General features: G+C 42.0%; 1 protein-coding gene across 3 annotated transcripts; it reads right to left on the bottom strand.

The window, feature by feature from the left end:
- Positions 1 to 427: 427 nt before the first annotated feature.
- Positions 428 to 23,866, bottom strand: rc3h1b (ring finger and CCCH-type domains 1b). 3 transcript variants are annotated; one of them, XM_080441007.1, is made up of 20 exons: positions 23,753 to 23,866; positions 21,848 to 22,276; positions 19,058 to 19,178; positions 17,044 to 17,283; positions 16,744 to 16,919; positions 16,085 to 16,285; positions 15,747 to 15,879; positions 15,321 to 15,439; positions 14,945 to 15,057; positions 14,573 to 14,818; positions 14,136 to 14,353; positions 12,438 to 12,853; positions 12,146 to 12,304; positions 11,733 to 11,888; positions 11,368 to 11,581; positions 11,012 to 11,105; positions 10,405 to 10,501; positions 8,560 to 8,733; positions 6,305 to 6,408; positions 428 to 5,900 (listed from the first exon to the last, which is right to left on the bottom strand). In XM_080441007.1, exons 2-20 carry the CDS (start codon positions 22,076 to 22,078, stop codon positions 5,744 to 5,746), a joined length of 3,369 nt encoding a protein of 1,122 aa, XP_080297133.1. In that variant the 5' UTR covers positions 22,079 to 22,276; positions 23,753 to 23,866; the 3' UTR covers positions 428 to 5,743. The 3 variants fall into 3 exon arrangements, with proteins under 3 accessions (XP_080297133.1, XP_080297132.1, XP_080297134.1); XM_080441006.1 differs by having other exon boundaries at positions 8,560 to 8,760; XM_080441008.1 differs by lacking the exon at positions 8,560 to 8,733.
- Positions 23,867 to 24,253: the final 387 nt, after the last annotated feature.

The following is a 24,253-nucleotide window of genomic DNA, read 5'->3' on the forward strand; positions in this document are numbered from 1 at the left end:
TGTTGCAGTGTTCCACAAATTAACCATTCACATCTCCCAATTGTGGAGAATGTGTTTTGAAATGCGCCACTTAATGTTGACTAAAGTTCACTTTCTAAAGCCATGCACTTTTTTATTCGCTCTGGATAAGAGCGTCCACTAAATTCTAAATTGTACTTTATCCAGTTCAAGATCATTTGGGAGGTGATCATATCTTGTGTGATGGTTGCTGTATAATGAAATGTATCCACTTTGTTGCTGTAAATTTTGATGATCAGATGTTTACAGTTATTCAGGCTGTTAGCGTATTCAAATATCGATCAAATATCGATCAGTTTCACCGGTAAAGATGACTGTGTGAGGTTCACTTATTTGCAATTTCCAGGGAAACCTTTTGAGATAGCTAGTGAGACAGTGTGGTGAATCAGTTAAAAACCATGACAAAAAATTGCAGAGTTAGCAATATCATTTAATCCTTCCCCATCAGCATAGAATCACTGTAGTACATAAGTTACATTTTGCTTTCTCAATTTCACAGGTTAATTTTTTTTCCTCTCTTCAAACTTCCAGTTTGACCTCCCTCTTGTATCAAACAAAAAAAAGCAGATTGTATTATACAAAAATGCAAACCAATTTTCACACAGTGAATTCTCTTACAAAGTCATAAAATGGCGTAATAATGGCTACATCCACATTGGAGGAAGATAATTCTAGACATTCCTTAATGGAGTATAATATACATATAAAAACTTTTTCTTGCTGAAATCAAACCTGTACCTTAATTTAAGAGATATCTTACAAGGGAGTAATCATGTAAAAAATGCCATTTGCACATCTCCCCAGAAAGTCAGGGAATAATATGAGAGCCTCAAACAGCAGTAACAGAGTTCAGTGGTCAAGGGAGTGGGGGGATTAATTGGCTGTGTGAGTATAAGGGGTAGGAAGCAGTTCCACTCGGAAACAAAACAAAAACAGGAGGCTTAAAAACTTCATTGCTATTTAAGCATGGAAACCACCCTGTATATCAGTATGTCAATGCTGCTCAGTAATGGCTGCAGGGACCCCATTATATAGAATCAGGAAGCATGATGTTGGAGGTTAACAGTTATCTTAAAAGACTGAGACGCTAAAACTCACAGGCCCTTGCATTTCGTGGCTTGTACCTGTATGAGTAGTGACAAATAGACCTCGAATCTTGAAATGCACCCAATTTCTGGTTAATCTTTCATCCCCTCTTTTGACTGAATCAAATTGTAATTCCCTAGGCACAATTAACCACTTTAACCCTAGCGCCTCTATTCTGGGGCAAACATTCAGTGAAAATAGATCTACAAGCTTGCAATGCATTGTGAGCTGGTAGATCTAATATTTTCAACAAAGAGATTTGGTGTAGACGGAAAAAAGGAGCAGGCCAAGTGTAGAGCCCTGTGGGACCCCAGTCAACTTAAGTATATAGGGTTTAAGTGGTTAAACAGGTGACTTGTAAATGAATACCAGCCAGTGTCTGACACACTGACACCATTGTATCACTGTAGACAACGTGTTGACATGAGGCCATGCACTCATCACCGTAAGACTTGGAAGTCAGTGATTTACTCAACACTTAGAAAAAGAAAAAAAACTGCAAACCCAACTAGGTCCATAACATTTTGCTAACCAAAAGAAGTTCAAATCTTTAGAGATTTGTATTATTGCATGAGTTAAGCAGGGATTAAAGCAAAAAAGATGATATTTTTTTGTTAGGTCAACTCCCAATCTGCAATTTGTGAAACAGCGTGAAAGGAGCCCCCTCCCCCACCCCCACACTAGTGCTCTGTTTCCTAAATAAATAGCACAATATGTGAAATTATGTTTCATTATTAACATTCTAAATGTATGTTCTCGCTGTTCTACACACAGTCAACTAGTTGACATTTGTTTTATCAAAGACGCGTCTGATGTACCGAGGCATGTATTCTATTCTAGTGCTAGTTTGACCAATTAAAATACTCTTTTATCTTAAAATAAAATATGTATTTATTACTGCAGGACTTGATTTGACCAGCCACATGGTGCAGAGAATTTTAATATATGGTTATGTCATTTTTGGTAATTCAAGTGATAGTTTTAAAGAAAAACTATGCCAGAGTCTTTCTGTATGACAGCTCAGTCATGCCAATTTAGCATCAATTAGCTCCCGATCATCTCATGCTGTTAAAATGGACACACAGCAAGGAGCATTTCATGAAGAAAATAAGGCCAACCTTTTCATCAGACTTCCTGAATTGCCACTTGGGGGGATAAACAGGGGAGGAAAAAAAAAAAAGATTTTTCTAATACCTCAACACCATCACCCAGTACAGCACACTTCACTGAGAAAAAAAATAAGCCATAGTCAGGGTACATTTTCTACAATACAATCTAGCACACACAAAAAACATTTTTTTGTATTTTTTCAAAAGTTATTGAATTTTGTCTTCTTCGGAAGCATAGTCTATAAAGAACATTTTCTTTGTTTGAACACAAAAAGATTAAAGTGAACACATCAATGCGCACAGAAGTCCTTCGACTGGGAAAGGATAAAGTCTGTGTTGGCAACCAGTGGACAGAAAAAAACCCAAAAAAAAACATTTTGCTGATTCTAAGTAGAGATCATTTAATATAAATGCTGAGCGAGTAGTAAGAGGTGGCACATTAATAGTGCTTTAGTATATTAATGTATGTATACATACTCATATGTATAAGTTGAGTTGTGTACCTAAACAATAAATGTAGCAAGGAACAGCCTGAGAGGCTTAAATGTGTGGTTGGGGGGAAAAAAACTAGGAGAAACCCCAAAACATCACCTTATAAGATCTGACAAACTGGAATAAGAGATGCCCAGTCAAATGGCTGAATTGTGGTGTCCATGTGACGCAGGGGTAAGTTCCTTTCTACCACTGTGGAGAGTGAGACTGGGGTTTGATTCCTCTCCAGTGCCTCCGGCTTGGCCGGGCGCTCCAACAAACACAACTGGCCGTGTTTGTAGGCCTGTCACAATTATTACATAATCGCCTAATCGCAATTATTTGAGATAATCGCAATTATTTTTGCATAATCGTGAGCTTGAACATTATTAAATGCATGTCCTGCTTTGGCCATAGCATGTTATGTATTTTGATTATTGGTACCGGTCATTGGCAGTAATTTCTGTATATATTTAAGTTATTTGTCATATCTGCCCCATGCAATCTTTGTTTGCAAAGCCCAAAAGGCAAACACAAATGTAATTTCTACTTATATGCTCCAATGTTCAATGCCAAAAACACAATTATATCGTTAATCGTAATTATGTGTGACAATTAATCGTCAACAAAAATGTCATGATCGTGACAGCCCTACGTCTTTGTGGGTGGAAGCCAGCAGGGGAGGGTGTTGTTGCTTGGTCAAGGCACCTTTTCATCAGAGAGCATAACTGGAAGGGAGTGTGTTCCTCCACATGCGTTACACCCTCCCAGTAAAACTCGTCTGTGAAGTGAAGGTGAAAACTCCATGTGTATCAGAGGAGAAATGTGGTTCCACTACACCCTTCCCCAAACCAACATTAAGGGTTGGCAGTGACAGGGACTATACATATGGGCGGCAATTAGCATAATGACTACATTGGGTGAAAAAATGCAAGATAAAAGATAATTGATAAAATATATATATATATTTTTTGAATGGCCAAATTATAATTATAGATCTTTATTGATCCTGCAGGGGAAAGGATGTCAACTAACCGATATGGCCACAGATTAAATCAGCCCATTTGTGCAGTTATCCAATGAATGGCAAATATTCGTAACCAAGCATCTGTTAAAACCAGACTGTCAGCTCCTTATTAGCCCTCGTCTGACCCAGAGGCTGAATGTTAATCCAAAATGACCAGCGCGTCACCTCTATTCTTATCCTTTAACCGTTTGCACACAAGGACCCACTCTTTGCATTTGAGGGTAGTTCTATAATTGTAGCCAGTCATGTCAATTGTTTAGAAAAAGGCAAAACGCTCCTTATTTGAGCATCAGCAATAAACAATATTCCATGACAGGGACCAAGACGTATTAGTGGTGGTGGTGATGATGCCAATAGCATGTTGTGACTCAACTGTGACACACTCACTGCAGTGAACTGGAAATGTGACTACATGCAATTTAAGAGGCAAATCTCTTCAAAGGACAAATATTACAGTGAGACATACATTTCCCCTCAGTAAACACTGTTACCCTAATTTATGTACTTGACTTCAAATGCATTATACAGCTATGAAACGCCAAAAGATATCAACGGGATTTCTACGAGTACGCAGTTACGTTTCTGAAATGTTTGGACAATTTTGTACTATTATCAAAAGGAGATGGTTTGATTAAGTTTAATCCTTTGTTTTAAAAACAAAGCTCTGAGGTGACCTAAGAGCTTTGTTTGTCAGCCACACCCCCCAAATTGTAACGATGTAAAGCATTAAAAAAAACACACAAGGGAACGCAACTTCATAGAAGTTAAGGAGAACCAATGACACAATAATCCCAATGGGGAGGCCTTTTGTGTGACCAGACGGGGAGCTCTGAGAAGGGAAAACCATTACTTATTCATAATTACGCCTCATGCAGTAAATGCTGTAATTACAGCATACTGTGTATATACTGTATATAAGCATGTTTTGTAAAACACACTTTTCGTTTCATGGCATTGAGCGTGGTGTGAAGAACTCCACAACAGTCAATGAAAGACTGAATGCCAACTCCTCCAGAACATACAGGCAAAGACATTACAACCAAACCACAAGTCACACCACAACCAAGAGAAGCTCATAGTAGGTTCCCTTATAGAAAACATGAGGAAAGCTCATTATCAAAAAGACTTAATTTTGCAATCTTTAAAACAGAATGCTTTGGTTAAATATATAATATACTGCTTTTCAAGTATGAAACAGACATATGATGTATTCATAAAATGCACTAATAAAATTCATACTTCTCATGGCGGGGCCAGGAAGTGCATGTGACTAGAAAAAACACCTTGCCTATTGGCATCTGAAGGTCAGCCTAGGATTGGTGCAACATTTGCCTGCTTTTTCCTTCCCCGGACCTTCGTCGTCTGGCCAACCACATTACAATTCTGGGGGTGGGTGTGTCTGGGAACCAACAATCATACTTCTGCCGTGTTTACAACTATAACACAGTCATCACATTGTAATGGACGACGCTCATTGTACGAATGTTAAGGTTTATCGTGCAAAAGGGTCTATGCGATAGTTCTAGCTAATCTGCTTTGCTTCTTTGTGCTCAATTGTTCACTTATCAGCGTGCAATTCAGCAATTATCTGGGCTGGGGATCGCTGAAGGTGAAATATTTTACCCGTCTGTGTGTGCCACGGCTACTATGCAGCACTGGGGGCTAGCCTTCTTAAATCAAGATGTTGTATCAATGCTACTATCATCATCACCACCATTTGCCTTCCTGACATCTATTTGTGAGCCTTGTTTATCTGTAGTCCAAGTAAAAAAACAAAACAACAAAAACGAGAAATGTTATCAAATGCCCTGGTTTCCAGGCAATGAAGTCATTAAAAAAAGCTCATTCACAGAACAAAAAGAAAGAAAATTCATATCACGGCAGATACTGCTCATCTTCTAAATAAAACTGATGTGTATGTGTGCCTGTGCATGCTTTTCAATCGAGCGTGTGTGTGTGTGTGTGTGTGTGTGTGTGTGTGTGTGTGTGTGTGTGTGTGTGTGTGTGTGTGTGTGTGTGTTAAATGTGTGGTCTAAGAGCATGAATGGACCACACCATTTTTCTGCATGTCTGAAGCGCCAGTTCCAGCATCGGAACACAGGCTCATTGATGACGTTTTGTTGGTCAGTGACAGCATGGATCCACCCACCCCACTGTCTTGCAGACTGCTGGAGCCATTCGACACCTCACTGAAATGAGAAAGGTAAGGAGGGAGGGGACGGAGTCAGGCAACGGTTGGAAAAGACATTCAAGGATGTGTGTGCTCAGACAAGAGCCAGACCAATATATCGGCATGGCTAATATATAGGCCATTATTTGACATTTTTTTATTGTGTCGATATTGGCCAATATTTTTACAAAAATATCTAAAAGCTTGATGCGTTGTGAGCTTGTAGATTGGCTAGCTCAAACTTTAATCAAATCTATGTTTTTCAAATGGATATGGATTGATTTCGCGCTTTTTGATAAAGTATCGGTCGAAACATCAGTAATTGGAGGGCTAAGACTCTCCAAAATCGGGATCGACATCAGACCCAAAAATGTGGCATCGGTCAGGCTCTAGTTCAGATATACTGTACGTGTGTTGGCTCACCCTAGGGCCAGAGAGATTTCCTCCAGCTGGGTCTTGTGATCCGGCTGTCCGTTCTCTGCAGCCTTCATTTTATACTGCTGAACATCATGGGCCACCTGATTCTCCTGTTGGAAAAAACACACAATATTTGTCAACTGTTTCAGAAAAGAAATGGCCGATGAATAACCCTCAGTAATCCTCAATGATAACTGGAGTTATCGTTGACATGAACTAGAGCAGCTTATTTTCCCTTTAAATTTAGAGTAGCAAATTATTTTTACCCCTTTTTCTCCCCAATGTGGTCGTTATGCCTATCAATTCCTCCCATTGCTTGCCACTGCTGTTGTACCCTACTGGCTCACCTGCCAGTGAGACCCACTAGGAGGACATAGAGCCTTCGTCCTACTCCTCCTGCTGCTCAAAATTCTACGCTGACAGTCACCACTCCCAGCCTGTAGGATTATGCGCAGTGACAAATATCACCCTCCCTTCCGGCTTCCCTCCTCTGAACAGAGGGGAAATGTGTTCGTATAGACCCTAAAGGCAGCTCTCCACTGCACAGATTTTGGGCCGACTGGGCGTTGGATATCGTTATTCCGTTGGGTAGAGGTCCGTCGGGACCTTATCGACACGTCGATGAGAAACCGAGCATGTTTGGTTGGTCTCGACTAGACTAGAGCCCGTTGTTAGCCCTGGGCTGGTGGAGAATGCTATCTGTGAGCGAAACAAGCGACGAGGTCTATGAAAACAAGCCCAAAAGAAGCGACCAGTTTCACCACTTTAGCCCTATTGCATCAGCCATTTTCAAAAAGAATCTTGAAACCAAGCCCAAATCAGCAACTACACTTCAGAAATAAGCCCAAACAAAAGCAACCAGCAACTGAATATTTACAAGCGACTTGACAGGGAAAAAAGCCCAAAGTCGCTTATAATAAGCAGACCTGGCAACATTGGCAGGCCAGCCTGCCAGCTCAAAGCATTTGCACAAAATTGTGCACATCGGCCGACTGCTTCTGATTAACTAAATGCCAACTCACAGACTGAAGTAGTCTGTTTGGTGGAGTCACCTTTAGACTCCGAACCCCCAGACTCCCGAGAACCCCCAGAGTCCTGAGAACAGGGGTCTACCAGCTTCTTGTCTCAATATGACACAGAAAAACTGGTCTCCAACAGGTTAGATTAGTCTAACGCCCTCTTTGCTAATGCCTTAGACCTTCTAAATTCTGGAAAAACTTCAATATTTATTAAAAGATTACAACAAATGTATGTTGCTATATATTGTACAAGAACTGTATTCAAGAACCCCAAAAGGGGTTCCCATCCTGAAAGGTATAGTTACAAATAGGGGTTCCCTCCCAAAATGGGTAAAAGAAGCCTTCAGCCAATCCAAAATGCTGCAGCTAGAGTGCTCACCAGGACAAAAAGAACCAAACACATTACTCCTGTGCTCAAACCACTTAGCTCCCCAGAATCGATTTCAAAATACTTCTTATACTATTTTAAGGCTCTGAGTGGTCTAGCTCCCAAATACATCTCTGACCTGTTCACAGCTCATAGACCAGTCAGGCCTCACAGATCCTCACATTTGGTCACTATGGACCTACTCTTTTGGAAAAATCAGCATTAAGATCTTTATGTTGTTCCAGGCCTTGGATGGTTAGAATCTGTGTGCTTATGTGTGCACATGTTTGTGTGTGTGGTGGTGCCAGACAGACACTAAGTGGGCAGTTGTCTGTGTGCGTGCGGGGGCAGTCAGTAATGCTAATGCTTGTAGGTGTGTGGGTGGGAGGTTAGGGTGGTCACTGTATATTTTTGCTACTTTGGTGTATTTTTCTACTATTGGTGAAGCGCATTGAATTTGCACCTGCATGATACACAAATAAAATGTACTACTTGACATTACCTGAAATGGCACAGTCTCAGCTGACTTAAAACACAAACTCCTCTACACAAATTCCACATCCATGCAATGGGTTATCTAGAACTGCGGGTGGCGCAGGGAAAAGTACCTATCCACCACCATGGAGTTCATATCCACCACGGTGCATCCTGCTTGCCGAGCGTCTACGTGAACACAATTGGTCATGTTCATGGGAGGGAAGGCAGTCTTTGTCACTGCGCTAGCGACTACTACAGGGTAGGCAGTGCCTGTCAGCACATGGTGTTGAACGGGAGGAGTAGGATGGAGGTGAGCCAGTACAAAAACAACAACAAAAAAAAAGGTGGTGTGATTTTGATTCTTCACATCACTATCACTCCACATTAAGTCCTCTCACCATGGCCATCTCGCGGGTCCTCTTGCCAATCTCTCTCTCCACCTGGTGGAGCTCAAGGCTGAGCTGCTCGCTGGAGACTGCTGCTGTGCTAGTGCCCCCTGCTGGCCACTTTGCCTGCTGCTGCTGGCCTACCTGGCTCTGGCTGGGCTGGCCTGCCATAGCACTGGCCTCCCTCTGCAACATCAAAGAGTTACTGGCAGCCTGGCAGAAAAAAAATCATCAATACCAACTATCATAAAAAAATCTTAATCACGTAAGTACGAAGCATCAATGCTGAAAGTACTAATTCATCTAAAGAGGAAGAAAATAAAAGCCCACCTACAATTACCAGGCTTAGGGAAATGGCTCAAAGACTACATATGCAGCAGCCGCATGGCGCACAGACACATCATCATGTTGTGTTGCATTGAAATGTTTCTTTCTGTGGGAGTAGTCAGTTCTCAGCTCCGGGAAATGCCGCAAGCTTTAGTTTACAGGTGCCACTGCTTAGTGAGACATATTGCATTATCAGTCCAGTTTTTAAAGGTCACAAAGCAGCATTTTTACACACCTATGTCATGGTATGTGTTTAAATCAACCTGGGATGTAAAAATGTCTCATAGGCCGATGCCCGTTGGAGACGCATGCCCCTCAGGTTAAGCAATAGCAATACCCGTTGTCAGACTACCCATTGTCATAGTACTTAGTGCAGTACCCATCATCATAGTACTTGGATGACATCTGTGATCTCTATATACGGGAATAAAAGGGACCCAGACAGACAAGACGCATAGATCTCTCCATTCATTTCCCACTAAGCACTGCATTCCCCCTAGTCCTCAGCAAGTTTGAAGTCGATTAGCCGCAATACGCGGGGGACACACAGATACGCATGGAGACATTGTGTGCATTTATAGAAAGCACTGCAAAGCAGAATGCCCACAACACTCCAGATTAAACAAAAGTCTCAAGGTGCACGGCTCAATATAATGACACTGCAATATAATGAAACTGAAAAAACAGCCAGCACACCATAAATGTCCTTTTCACATTTTTATTTACCTCTCCACGGACAGAGCAACAAACGCGTTCAACCTAACAGGTCTTCCTCAGCATCGGACATTTACTGTGTGCTGGCTGTTTTCTCAGTTTCCTTCATTTATATGATAAACTAGTGATATTAGTTGCTGTGCACATCCCGAATACCTGAAAATATATACGTCCGATTACCGATACCGATTCGAATGTAAGCTGTGAAACAGACAGGACAGACATAATTCATAAGAGCATCAATACGGCCTGGACCGCTGGTGTAGCCGATCCTGACAGCTCCATGTCACTCCCCTTCTCTCTCCCCATTTCCTGTCGGCCTACTATCCTATCAATTAACTCATTCACTGTCAAGAACTACTTCTGACGAGACATCGTCCAAACACTGCCAATGTCGACTTATGGCGACTTTTTGTTTTTTTGGTGGGGGGGGGGGGGGGGGGAATGATCCAAGTATGATCCAAGCACCACCAAAGAAGAGTACACCCAGAGATCACGTGATCACAACAACAAAAAAGCTAGGCACCTTTCATGTTAAAGGATTTATAAAAGTAAAAAATTCTCGGTTTTGTTTTTCTGCTGTTTTTCATAAAACAAGCCACATTCAAACGGCCAATAGCTCTGGAACGGAGGATCGCGGCCGATCTCCGTGAGGAAGGAGGTCACAGAGAATACTCCATGATTTTTCAAAGGTACAGTAAAATCGCCGTTTTTGCTGGCAAGGGGACGATGGACGATGTTTTCACTCTGGCAGTCAATGAGTTAAGGCATAAAAGCCACAAAAAAAATCTTTAAAACAAAAGAGAGCATCAATACCTCCATGCTGTGCATCTGGGTCTGTTGGTTGATCTGCTGGTTGACCTGCTGCAGTTCAATCTTTAGCTGCTCTCTGTCGGAGGCTGCCACAGGCAGGCTGGAGAGAGGTGGACAAACGTTTACATGACCATCCACACTGTCCCAGTAATTTGGGCAAGGTTTCAGCGCTATTGACTTCCATTATAAAATGTAAGGTAGAATATTTCAAAAAAGTATAAAACCTATGTGAAAAGAAATCAAGAGGAGGTAGGCTACTTCTACTGGCAGCATGCATACAAAGTTTGGTCAGTCCAGCGGTTTGCAAGATTAGCTTCGGACAGACAAACACACACACACGCAGACCATGTCATAGATGGCTAGCCTCTCAAGATTTTCTTTCTTAAGATTTATTGTATGTACTATGGTTGTTTTTATTTGACAGACTATGGCGACTTGACTAACAGTTTATGGCATAATGTTGCTCTATCTGTATTTATTTTGTTGATGCTGCTATTTGTTTTAAGTGGATGCACTAAACACAATTTCGTTGTATGTTCCATACAGTGACAATAAAACATCTTTTATCTTGCAGAGCCACACCATAATATAAAACAAGCATAACTCTCACCGCTCAAAGTGTCCCTGAGAGGAGGAGGAGCCGGTCTGGTGGGATGGGTAAGAGGCTTGTCCCCATCCTCCATGGTTTCCATATGAGTATTCTGCTGTGGGGAAGACAATAAAACAGTGATTGAGCTCCTGTTCATTTCATGACAATTAATGAAAAATGGTCAAAAGGACTCTGATATCTGTGTGGAGATTTGAAAAGATAAAAAGAGGCATTAACTGGTACACCTGACAATGGTGTGTTTACAAGCACTGTGTAGAGTATAGCAAATAGCCATTAGAATATTTGTGTTCATGTGTAATCCATGAATACATTTATAATGTTATAAAAAAATACACAACAAATGAATAACTTCTTACCAGCCATGTGTTTTGAGTTGGGGTTCTGGGGTGTTGAGGCCATAGCCTGTATAGGGCCAGTGGTCTGATAGCCTGTCTTTGAGGTGCGGGAGATGGCACCGAAGCGTGACACAGTGGGCTGAGGTCCAAACGGGATAATGGGGTCATCATCCTTTACTTCTGCCCCCCTCCGAGGGGCTTCAAGAGATTGATCCCTCAGACTTTTAGCCTCATTCTACAGAGAGGGAAATAATCATTAATGAGCGCAAAAGAGTTAGTGGAAGACAAGATAAGGGAACCAGGTGGCACATTTTCATCCTCACCTAGCTAATTGACCTGACTAAATACTCCTGCCAAGAACAGAAGACAATGCAAGATCAACTCACCATCATCTCCATGGTGCCTGGAGCCATGACGTCTTTGGGTTTGGCGTCCTTGGTGCCAATGTAGGAGCCAATCGTATCACAAGACCAGGGCGAGTACTGCCCTGCGTAGTCAGGCTCTCTGCCCTTCCCAAAAGCTTTGGAGTTCTCTTCACCATACTGCAGAGATGTAAACAAGATATTCTAATACACAACCAACCATTTCCTCTTCAGAACAGTTCCTCAACAGAGTTGAAACATGCCACTGTACTTCCATATTGAGCCAACTTCACAAGCCACAATGATGGCAGTCTTCCCTATTACTGCCTTGAAAATGTAACTATTCAATTGTGTTATTTGTCAATGAAAAGTGACTTTATATCATGATCCACACAGGTGAGGTCCTATTCCCTCTGCTAAATGCAGGTAGAACTTACCTCAGGAGGGTAGTCGCTTGGGAAGGGGTGAGAGAGTGTCGGGGAAGCAGCGAAGGGTGGAGGTGAGATGACTTTCCTCTCCTCCAGCTGGGATATCAACTCCTGCCGGCGACGGTGTAGGTAGTCTAGGCTGGGCTGAGAACGGCCATATTGTGGCTCCTAACACAGGCACACAATGGTAATTAGTCTTAATAAGTTTGCATATACCATGTGACCCAAGTATGAATTAAAGTGTACACAGTTCACTTTTACTAAAGAAAAGTTTCACCAAGGAGAATCAAACCAAACTCACCCTCGCATATCCCCTCATGGGTGGAGGCTGGGTGCCTGGTGGATAGTAGCTTTCCGGCGTATACCTGTCCCGGCCACTGTGCTCAGGGTGGTAGAGTGAGCCACTTTGTCCTGCTGACTGAGGGTTGCCATCGAGAGGTGCTGGGCTCATTCTGACTAGGTCCTCCCTCTGAGAGGGGTACGGCTGGGGAGGAGGTGGGGGGCCGGGGTAGGGGCCATGTCGACCCCGCGTATCATAGTGTGGAGGGGGAGGGTAGGAGAAAGGCGGACCAGAGTGAGGGGCTTGGTAGGAGCGATCTGGGGGGCCATAACCACTGTAGGCATCCTGGTAATGCGGCCCTGCTTGTTCACTGGGGGGTGGAGGATTGCGGACATAACCACGATGGACATATGGTGGCGGCTGCTGGTAGGGGTAACCTGTGAAAGGTAATGGGAGAACCTAGTCAATACTGGGTATTGCAACTATTGGGGGAAAAAAGCTTTACACCTTATTTTGACCCTCACACACCTGCTGACAAAGAATGTGTCATTTTTTGTTGCAGTGTTTAACTCGTGTTTGATCTTGTTAATGATGGTTATATTCATGTACGTACGTTGAAAATGTATCCAAAGAAATGTAACAAAATCCAAAGATGACTTTATTAGCAAAAGAAAACTATATTTACAGAACATAGTAAATAGCAGCAAAATAAAGGCTACTGTAAGAAGTAAAGGGTGTCCTATGTTGAGAGTTGCACAAGAAAAGAAATGCATTATTTTCTTGAAACAAAATAAGTCCAAACGACACTAAAGGTTCTGGATTTTGTGTGCACGCAAACACACACACACTCCACTGATTTGACTGATTACATTTCATTTCGTTAACAGTTAACCTGAACATAATTCTAAACATTTAACAGCCTGTTGATAAGTCTGAAGTGGCAAAAGATCCCACAGAGGAATTCTCTCATCTGTCTATCTTCATTTTGTCCTCTTAACCCATTAAGACCTGAGGCGATTCTTAAAAATGTTTTCTAAATCCTAAAACAGTTTTTTGGAGAAAAAAAAATCGAAATCTAAGATAGCAGATCTACAAGCTCATAGCGCGGCACTAAATCTGCTATTTTTGAATAGCAAAATGAATCTAAAGTGACACTGATGCGTTCCAGGTCTTAATGGGTTAAAGATGGAAGAAGAATACACACACGCACGACATCATTCACATGACTTGTGACTTGCTTCGGAACAATCCCAGTTGCAATATCCATCATGCACGCTATTAATTCAGCATTCACGTCATTCCTCACTCACTACCACTGTCCCCGTTTCGTTACTATAGTAACCTGACACGGCATGTGCCGAGCAGTAACAACACAGAAATATATTAGACTAGCCAACTCAGAGCCTAGTCAGGATTTCAAGCTAAGAGACGAAAAGACAGGTTACAGGTTTGCCAGAAGGTTACAGGTTTGCCATCTACCAGCTCACAATGTGTCACATCGCAATAAGTTGTGAGCTTGTAGAACTGTTATTTTCTGTAGTTTAGAAAATGTATCATTTCATTAAAATGTATTAGTTTCTATAATTGATTAAATTGATTAGTTTCCTTAACTGTTGCACCTTTATTGTAGATTGTGTAAAACCTCATACCAGTGTATTTTAATGTCAAAATATATACATGGTATGCAAAATGCACACACGTTGGCACGTCTGCTCTCACCTGCTGGGTACTGCGAAGGCTCATACTGTGAAGCAGAAGGTGGAGGGCGACTGTCAGGATAGTACATCTCTGGCAGTTGCTGCTGTTGGGGGTACATTGGAGACCCCCTAGATACCACGGGCATCTGCTTTACCCCAGAGAGGTGGTCTGGTGGCCCCCTGGGGTGGACCATTCCATGGGGTGGCAGGGGCATTCCAGGTTTAGGCAGAGAGTCCAGACTACAAGAGAACAAGAAAAGATGGTGAGTTAGAAACAGACCAGGACATCTACATAAGCTAGAAAATAAATACTTTAATAATCTTTTTTGTACTTTCTTACAGCTAAATTTTTTACAACAACAAGCCACAGATAAAAAAGAAAAAATATGATCCACAAATATAGTTTTTTATAAATACACACAACTAATGAAATCAGCCGGTCAGAAAAAGGGAACTCACGAGTCAGGGGGTGACCCTGGGGCACTGTTACTCCCTCCATCCATCTTATGTGGCTTACGCAGCAGATCATAAGCTCCCGGTCCTGTCTCAGTGCCACGGGCGATAAGCATGGAGGGGCCACCACTGCCATTGGTGAGGGGTGAAGGCTTGCGGGTCACTGCTACATCTAGGGGAAGGCCCTCATCAGGCATGAGGCCTCCTGAGCCTGGGAGGCGAGCCGCCAGCCGCTTATTCATCTTACGATATCTGGGGACACACAAAGCATGAGAACAGTTACAAAAAGTACAACTTTTTGAACATGGCAGGAAGGATAAATGTGAAATATCAAAATAAATGGAAAAGTTAAGTATTGTGGTCATTTGTCAGACTTACTTCTCCAGCTCTTCCTGAGAGTGAGCGAAGGTGCAGCTGGCTCCGCGGGGGCAGCCTCCCTTCTGCTTCATGTCTCGACACATGTATGTCTTGTATTTACTGTGCTGAGGCGGCTAAATGGAGAGAGATGTACATCTTGTATTTACTGTGCTGAGGAGGCTAAATAGACTACAGAGTGAGGGGACAAAACTTGCCACATCTTTACTACCGAAATCTGAACGGTGTTGTACACTATGTCAAAACTACTGGACTTTACTGCCATCAAACCCTTACATTTCCTCTGATAGGCTTTTACAATACCTCAGAATATTAAACAAGACTTTCATGACTGAATGAAATGACACTGGGTCTTGTGTCTACCAAAAGCCAGACAGACCTGCTGTGGATCAGCTCCCTTCTTGCTGTGGTTCTGGATGAAGTCAACCAGGCCATGTACCACCGTCTTCACTGCTACCAAACCCTTCTCAAGCTGCTCCCATGTAGGAGCGGGTGCATCTGTGGACAAGAACAGAACAATGAAAAAAAAGCAGGATTTTATATTCTCAATAAATCTTTTAAGTTTATGTTTAACAGACCACAGAAAAGCAGCCGGTAAATGGACAGTTAATCCTTTTTACCTATAGTGTATCTACGAAATGTAATTTTTTTGACTAATGAAGTATTCAATCAATCAATGAAAATGTGAGAGATATTGAAATATTTGTATCTATACAGTATGAGAGAGAAAGAGAACGCAATTAACACTGGAATATCTCAAATACATAGTAAGCTCGATAGCACACAAAGAAAGACAATTCCTTACCAGGACTGGGGTCAATATTAGCCAGAAGCTCCAGATGGGGTCGCAGTCTGTTGAGGTTGGCTGGGTCTCCTGTCCTCTGCAAGGCGATGGTCAACTCCTGGACACTCTGGGCAAAAGAGGCTGGGGTCTGCAGCTGTGCCAAAAGAACACATATAGAAGTGAATGATACTTTCAATGACGGCCGAGGTCTTCTGATTCACAAATTTAACCGGAAAATACCCAGCCAAACCAATAGTAACATCTCAGGAATACACAAACATATGCTGTATGGTCACAGAAAACAGGACATCTATACAGAGACATTTCCCACTCACACAATTAAAAAATGCAGCACATACCTTATCTATGATGGACTGCATGTGAGACTTGTGGGACTGGTCTCCGTAAAGCAGGGAGGACCACTGGTCTGGGGCGATTCGCAGCCCGCCCTCCATGGCAATTTGAACAATCTGAGAGTCATGCTCGCGTCGCAGAGCCTCATACGTGCGGAACTCTTCTTTAAGCTGCATCAGGGACGAGTCTTCATCGCGTTTGGTAACCTAGGCGACAAGGGAGACAGGAAGGAGGAAAGAGGAAGTTTAACAGTGTGTATTTACATTACACTCTGTGCTTTGGTACATTTATGCTTCTGGGAGAGCTTTTATGGTTTTATTTGCTTTGGATTTTATTACTTTTTTGATGGTTGCCAGGGTATATATGATTTCCAATGGGGGAACTATACCATTTGGCTTATGCTCATCTCAAGTTTGGATATGCAAAGACTGATTATATGTTAGGACTTTTTATTTAGATCATGTAGGAACTACATAGTAAGACACCTGACACAGATTTTTACCAAGTGACTGACTGTTAGTCAGTCACTTGGGAAAAAAAGGTAACTGACTGTTAGTCAGTCACCTGCCTGGTGACTGACAGTCAGTCACCTGGTAAGAGAAAGGTCACCAAGCAATAGACATTAGTAAAATATATTTTGCTTTTTCTTAGTCCCACAACCAACCTTGAAGCAGGAAGCTCTGTAGAGAAGCTGCACCACATGGCCTATGCTGGTCTTAGAGGCCTGTGGGAAGCGTGGCTCTAACCTCTGGACTACAAAAAGAACCAGCACCTTTCTGGAAAGAGCTGAGCCGTCCTCCAGAGCCAAAAGAACCAACTTTAGAGCCTCCTCCTGCATGGCTGCGTAAGAAACAAACCTCAATCATGAGTAACAGAAGTACAGCTTTCACATAAATCACACACAAACAACACTGCGGGAAGATGGAGTGGGTGTTCTCAAAAGAGTTGAGGGCTTTCTTTCTACCTGGGCCAAGGAACTGACATCCTCGTGCACGGACGGCGGCCCACAGGTTGGACGAGAGCTGCTGCGGGTTTTGGTGCTGCAGGATGAGTTCAGTGACAGTGCGCTCGCCCAGAGAGCGCGCCGCTCTCATGGCTCTGACACGACCCTCCTCTTCCACCAGCTGGCAGTGAACCAAAGTCACCAGCTTCCTCTGCATGGGCCGACTCAGCATGCTCTGGGCAGTGCTGCTCAGACCCACCCCTGGTTAAATGACACAGGAGTTCAGTTTGGTGAACAAGTGAATATGACAAGGAATAGTTCAACTGTCCAGAATTTCCAGTTACATTCTAGGTTGGTCGTTCCTAATTTGTTTTGTACAGGCAGTAAAGTGCGATGATGAAATGTGACTCTTTTTCAAATATGGGTTTATTCTCACTCATAAAAATGTCTAAGTTGGCATCGAATAAGGAAGATATATCTTCAGCTACCTCCTTAAAAAATCCCTCTAACTTCAATGACACTGAAAGTGCAATTCACTCGACAAATCTTCTGAGTTCACAAATGGTTAGAATCATGAACCCCTGCACACATTTGTCCAAAACCGATGCATTCAAGTGAAGTTTGTTTGTCCTTAACACAGTGCTCTCAATCTCAGAGACCTAACTCTTCAAATAAGTTACTAGAAAGCATGTAGGGAGCCTAGCTAGTAAGGATAGCTATAAGTTAACGTTAGAATATGGCTGGGTTGTTGAGATTAGCAGCACGCTGTACATAGCTGCTAGTCAATAATGATTGCTTGTGCAAGTGGATATAATTAATGTTAATTATTCAGCTATAAATGAACTGCAGCCACACAGTTTAGACCATTTAGCTTTAGGCATTTTTAACCGTGTTTATGCTAATGGTAGCCTAAATGCTGCTGTCAGAGAAAGTGACAAACGTAATGTTTACTTGTAATGTGTGGTGATGCTTCTGTTGCATACAATGTACATTTTGGAGCACCAGGGTTATTGACAGCTCGGGCATTAAATTGGCAACTAAATGAAAGACCGATATTTGCGTTGTGATGCAAGTCCGGTAGATACCAGACCCATAGAAACCAGTGCCAGTATAGCAATGAGTTCCAGTAATCAACCCTCCTCTGACCCAGAGTTATTAGCAAAACAGAGTACCTAGAAATTGAAGAAAACAGTCCAACCAGTGTGATTAGCGATCCAATTAATTTGTTGGGAATATTTCCAGACTTCAACCAGTGCTGATGTGGCAGCTGTAGCAGCGAGATAGGCTGAGGAAGGTATAGCTTTAGCTAATGGAGAGAGAGATGGTGGAGGAGGTTGCTACTGCTGTGGGAGAGACAGCTAGCAGGACATATCAGAAATGCAGATTCCTCTGGAAATGGGGCCTTATTCTATTCTTCTGCAAGTTCTGTGTCATGTAGTCAGGACATAAACAAGCAGCAAGCACAGAGGCATTGGATTTGATCCAGAGCGGCTGTCGATTTAAGACATGGGTTATGATCCCATAAGATCAGGCATTCCAACAGCCCATTAAAAATAGAATATTCAAAACAGAGGGTGTTAACTTTGCAACAATTAGCAGTCACATCAAATTAAGTGTAGCTCACTTATTATGTGAGCTGTTATTGGACAAAGTATATATTATTTTTTTATTTGTTTGACAACGCCAACAATGGAGCTGTATACAGTGTTCTGTAAAATATTTTTCAACCACATACATACATATATATATATATATATACACACACACATATATATATGTATGTGGTAATAATGTAATCACTTTCAACTTGGCGCCAAAAGGCAACGCATTGTGAGCTTGTAGATCAACCATTTTTGCTCGTAGTCGTACAACGTGGTTAAGAATGCGTGGGTGCACTTCCTTCCGCCGAGCACACACCCCACTGTCAGCTACCACCACCACAAATAGAATCTAATTCTTTAGGAAACACTGCACTGTCTGTCAATAAATAATGTAAGAGGACAGAGTAGAGTCCAGTCATGTGTGTGTACCGTACCTCTGGTGTTACTGAGGGGTTTGAGGTAGAGGGCCAGCTCCTCCACACACTCTCTGGCCTCCTCATAGTGCTGCGAGTCCTCTGGACTGGTGAGCAAGGCAACTGGCTGAACCTTAGGAACCTGTGTGCAATAACATACAGACAGGTTACAATTACAGTATAACACCTTTACATATAGCTCTACTTGATAAACATACTCTAACTTTGTTCAACTGGTGTCTACGTAGCTCTGTCTAGACTGGATATAACAAAGAACAAATATTATGGCTTGGGGAAAAAGCCACATTATCGTGGTTTTGCATACCGCAATTTTTTGATATAAAATGTAAGTTTACCATAAACACACTAATAACTGTTCAGTTCATGCGTCTTCATTTTTCTGCCTCCCTACAAAACTCATAAAAGTCACTTGGGGTGGGGGAATTATTTTACAGGCACCTGATTATTTTCTCGGCTTGAGCACATGATATCTTTTTGACTATAATACACAAACATACAAAACAGAAGCATTAACAGTTGGAGTTACCACGGGTGCGGTTACCCGCTCAACCACATTGGGTTTTCACCGCGGTTATAACAAATTCCACTGCCATAACCAATACATCATCAATGTTCCTGCATTGGCCAATACAAGTACAATTGATGCTAAATCAAGAACAGTTGAGGGCTTTCACCACTGATCAATGTAATGGTACTCAAACTTAATTTACAGTGAAACAGCAGGGTAAATATATTTTATAGTATAATAAAATCCTGAACTTTGCATAGCACTATGGCTTAAACCAGGAGTTTAAGTGTGGGCCTTTTTGTTTTTCCATTTTTACCATTCTACAGTGTGCACACTAATCTGTAAAGGTGTGCGTGCATGAGTAAACTTTAACCTGGCAATGATACAACTCGTCTCAGTGGAGCCAATTTTAATCGAATTACCAGTTTAGAGTGGCGCATTGTCTGTACATGAGGAAGAGAGCTACGTAGTTGGACCTGACTCTCCCCTCGTTGTGTGGTACACAACAATATCATGCAAATACACAGATGGAGATTCACAATAGTTAGTGTTGTTACAGTGATGTTTAACACTGTGCGTCCTGCGTCTGACGCATATCATTAAGAGAGAAAGCATAGAACTCACCATCGATGCGTCCACAGGACGCATCCTACTTTATAACTTTACCCTACATTATGAACAAATTTGTGTTGAAATCATTCCAGTAGACATCGCCATTCTAACGCATTTCTACGAGTAACAAACGTCGACTATCACCGTTGAGCAGCCGCGAGGAGTTAACACTATTCAACAGGGCTTCGGGGGCACAAGTTTCAATAACGGCAACCTGAAGCCTGCTGACCTTCTGTGCCATCATAATTTAGCAAATGTGCCATCGACAACATCGATTGCTCGTCAATAATTAATGATACAACAGTAATAATAATGTAGTAAAGCCTATTGCTGGCCAACAGACAATTTGACGTATATTTTCTGCTACCATATCTATCTCTGATGCCCCCCTCTCTGCGCCAGCCTGTGCTCAGCCTACTATGAGTAGAGTGTACTGTCTACATTACCTGTATCTATGCTTCTAATTCTGTTATATCTTCTGCTTTGACCTACATACATACATACAGCATAGTACAGTAGATAGTGTAAACTATATTATATTATGTTCTATGGTATATACTAGTATTACTGGTATACTTTGTTCTATATATTGTTTTCTAAGAATTTAAATGGCTGATGTGACATTTGTAGATAGTTTTATTTTACAAATAAAGTTTTCAAATTTGCATTTAAACTTTCCAATCAGTTCAACATAAAAGAATATAGCTATAATTATAAACCTTTGAGTTTAAAGACACAGAAAGAAAGAAAAAAGAAAGAAAGAAAGAAATTAAGACAAACAAAGTTGAATAACCACCTGTGTGTCGCGGGACCCACTAGGCTAGGGTTTACATTGACAATGGTTCAACATCACGGTTATTATCAATGTAAAATGTCTAACTCTTCCTGTAAACGTTGCCAACTAAGCTAAAGGACAATTTAATGTGTGCCATACACTTGTTGGCTGGGCTTCCCTCTGTCTCCCGGAAAGGTAACTTCATTGATTGCACCACAATTGACAATGTGTGCCAACTCCCCGGCAGACCGACTGAATGAAACTACGCCAACCACAGCCAAATGACTGGCGAGTGACTCATCAAGGACTACATCAGAGCTATGTTTATCATGTAGCCTAAGATAAATGGATATACCACTACAATAATATGCATAAACAATAATTATAGCTCAACCTGTAGTCTCACGTAACCAGTGATCTCTGCCTACTGATAAGTCTGGGGGAATCTCAATCTACACTCGATATATGGGCTCAAACAGTGGCGAGCCTGACAAACCAAAGCCCACTGCTTTGAAAACACATCACTGCCCCAATATGAAGGACCACCCTAAAGTCTTTGCATTAGTTCCACCATGCAGCTGTTATTTATTTTTTCCCACATTGTTTCCTGAACGTCTGGCTTCGTGAGACTACTTAACATGTGATGTGATGTCCAGATAAAAACAATCTCTCAAAATGTTCTCTTACTAACCCATGTCTCTCTCTAGTCACTCCTATGCACAAACCACATCGGCATGCTTGCATCGACCTCCACATGCCTAGCATCAACAAGGCCTACCTTGCCAGGTACACACAATCATGCACCTCTCCATAAAAGGGTGACACCTGCGATTTCACAAACAGAGGAATTCAAACACGTGCATGCACACACACACACACACACCACGTCTCTCACCTGTCCTCCAACGAGCTGCAGCAGGGCAGTGTTGACAGGTAGCTGCTCGATGTCTGTGCTGATGGCTGTCTGGTCAAAGGGACAGGCCTTGCGGTGCAGCTTGTTCAGGCACATCTTGCACACAGTATGTCCACAGCCCAGACTTATGGGCCGACGAACGGTCTCCTCGAATGTCTGCGTGCAGATTGGGCACAGCAGGAACTCTGTCCATTGCGGAGCTTGCACTGGCATGGTTAAATGTTGACGGGACGAATGTGTGACAGGGTTTGTTTGGGGGATGTGTGTGTAAATGTGTGTGATTTTACACAGAAAAAATATAATATAATATATGAAAGATTCCACTGGAATCAAGAAAATTTTCTTCCGAACTCAATCGTTCTCAAATGTCCTCACACATTGTGGATTTTGGATCACATCACGTGACAAATACTGCAAGAGAAAAAGAAGAGAGGTGGGTTAAAATGTATGCCCTTTCTCAAACTGACTGTCCAATACAATTTGCAATTGTAGGTGCCCTGCAGGTGCCCTTATCCACAGATAATTTAATGTAGAGACAGTGTAGTTTCTCAAGAATCTAGGATCCCAGGTTAAACCAAGAATCTAGCATCATGTACAATAGCACCAAACAAACCTGAGTTTACATGGATTCAATATCTTAATTAAACAGATTTTCAGGATATTACATTTGAAACAATTCACCGTGTCAACATGTTCAGAAATTGCAACCAAACTAATTATTAAACTCTCCGAGTGAGTTGTGAATAAAATTGTTAAAGTCCGTTGCTGACAAAATGAATTTCTATATGTGTGTCAATAAGATACTACTATGAATTCAAAATGGCTTAACGCTGGTCGGAATGATGGCAGAACAACATTTAATGGATGACAGTCTATGTTAAAGTGCTTCCCCTCCGATGACAGCAACGCAAAACATGCAACAAATTCAAACTAGTAAATGTATGTCACGAAACGTGGAGTGACAAAAGATTACTGGGTATAAGATCAAAACAACAGTTGTGTGGCCTACTTGTTACCGCTGCGATCATGGACAAAGGGTCCTGGACAGGCTAACAGTTAGCCTAACGTTAGCCATTAGCACAACTTATCCACGAGAACATTGCGCAGATATTCAGATAACTGTTTAACATTAGTTAGGTGGCCACGTCTGGATGTGAACGTGTGGGAAATAATATCCACGTTATTCTACAATCTCTTGACTTACTTCCCCATAAACACATTTCGAGGTGCGCTATTATTTATGCTAACCTGCTCGCAACCTAGCCCACAACGTTAGCCGACTGTTAGCATGTTTAGCTATGGGTGGCTAAGGCTAACGTCGTTGGATAACAACAATAATAGGGACATTTAGAGAATCAATGCATACGATAGCATGCTGTTAGACTGCAGTCATGTTGTGACGTTAAAGTGCAATGATATATACATACAAGTGCAGCGCAGTCCAGAACAGGAAACTATAGACAAACTGGGAAAACGTAGCAACAGTGACATTATGTAACGTTAACATTAGATTACATGCCAAACTGCATGGAAAAGCCAACTAATCTCTTTTCTATGTCACACAATCCACGTTATTCGATCGCAGCGTTGATTCAATTCCCAACGGCAACCGCGATTCCAGTACATTAAATGGTTCAATAATCTGAAATACTTCACTCCCCAACAATCCACACTGATGATGATCAGGACAAAGCTAAATGCTAACGCTACTCCTCCCAGCACAGTCAGTCTGGGCTCTTACAGCTACCTAGCCAGGCTATCCGTTAGCAATTACAGCTAAAGCCCCCCCCCATGAATGTCGCAAAAACGAACTAACGCGGCCATTACCACCGGTTATGCTCATTCACGCCACATTAAAAGTCACATTCCCGTCAACGACATACTCACTCGTTCCAAAACACTTGGAAGAGCTTCATCTTTCTTTAGGGAAATGGTGTTCTATTTTCTCGGTCGCCATGTCGACTGTGTGCAGCTCTCTGTGCTGCTGGCTGCCGAGCTTTGGGATGGAGGAGGAGGAGGAGGAGGAGGAGGGTGTCAACTCTACTACAACAGACCAGCAGCTAGCCGGTTACAGCTAGCTGGACGTGCGGTGTGTGCGCGCGCGCGCGTTTACGCGCGTGTGTGTGAGTTAACTCCTTTATTTACCCAAATTGTGGGTCGCGAGTGAATATATTACTTAATTTTTTGTTTCCTACATTTTCTTTTTAATTATAATTTTTTTAAGCAAAAAAAAAAAAGAGGCTATAAATCTTCATGAATTAAAAACAAACTCAATTTTTTTTTTTAAATAATGTAATAAATACATTTTTTTAAATCTAAGAAATTCCATTAATTAGAAAACAAATCTGTAAGAACTAGAAGTAGTGAAAATAACCGATCTACAAGCTC

The sequence above is a fragment of the Gymnoscopelus braueri genome (assembly GCF_963280865.1).
Source record: "Gymnoscopelus braueri genome assembly, chromosome: 10".
Lineage (NCBI taxonomy): Eukaryota > Metazoa > Chordata > Actinopteri > Myctophiformes > Myctophidae > Gymnoscopelus > Gymnoscopelus braueri.

What these genes read in the sequence shown, in the direction of transcription:
- rc3h1b (XM_080441006.1), bottom strand. Translation starts at nt 22,078, where the DNA reads ATGCCAGTGCAAGCTCCGCAATGGACAGAGTTCCTGCTGTGCCCAATC. An exon ending in CCATGAGGGGATATGCGAGG is followed by an intron (nt 12,305 to 12,437) that starts GTGAGTTTGGTT and finishes TGCCTGTGTTAG; the next exon opens with GAGCCACAATATGGCCGTTC. An exon ending in CAACTCAAAACACATGGCTG is followed by an intron (nt 11,106 to 11,367) that starts GTAAGAAGTTAT and finishes TCTTCCCCACAG; the next exon opens with CAGAATACTCATATGGAAAC.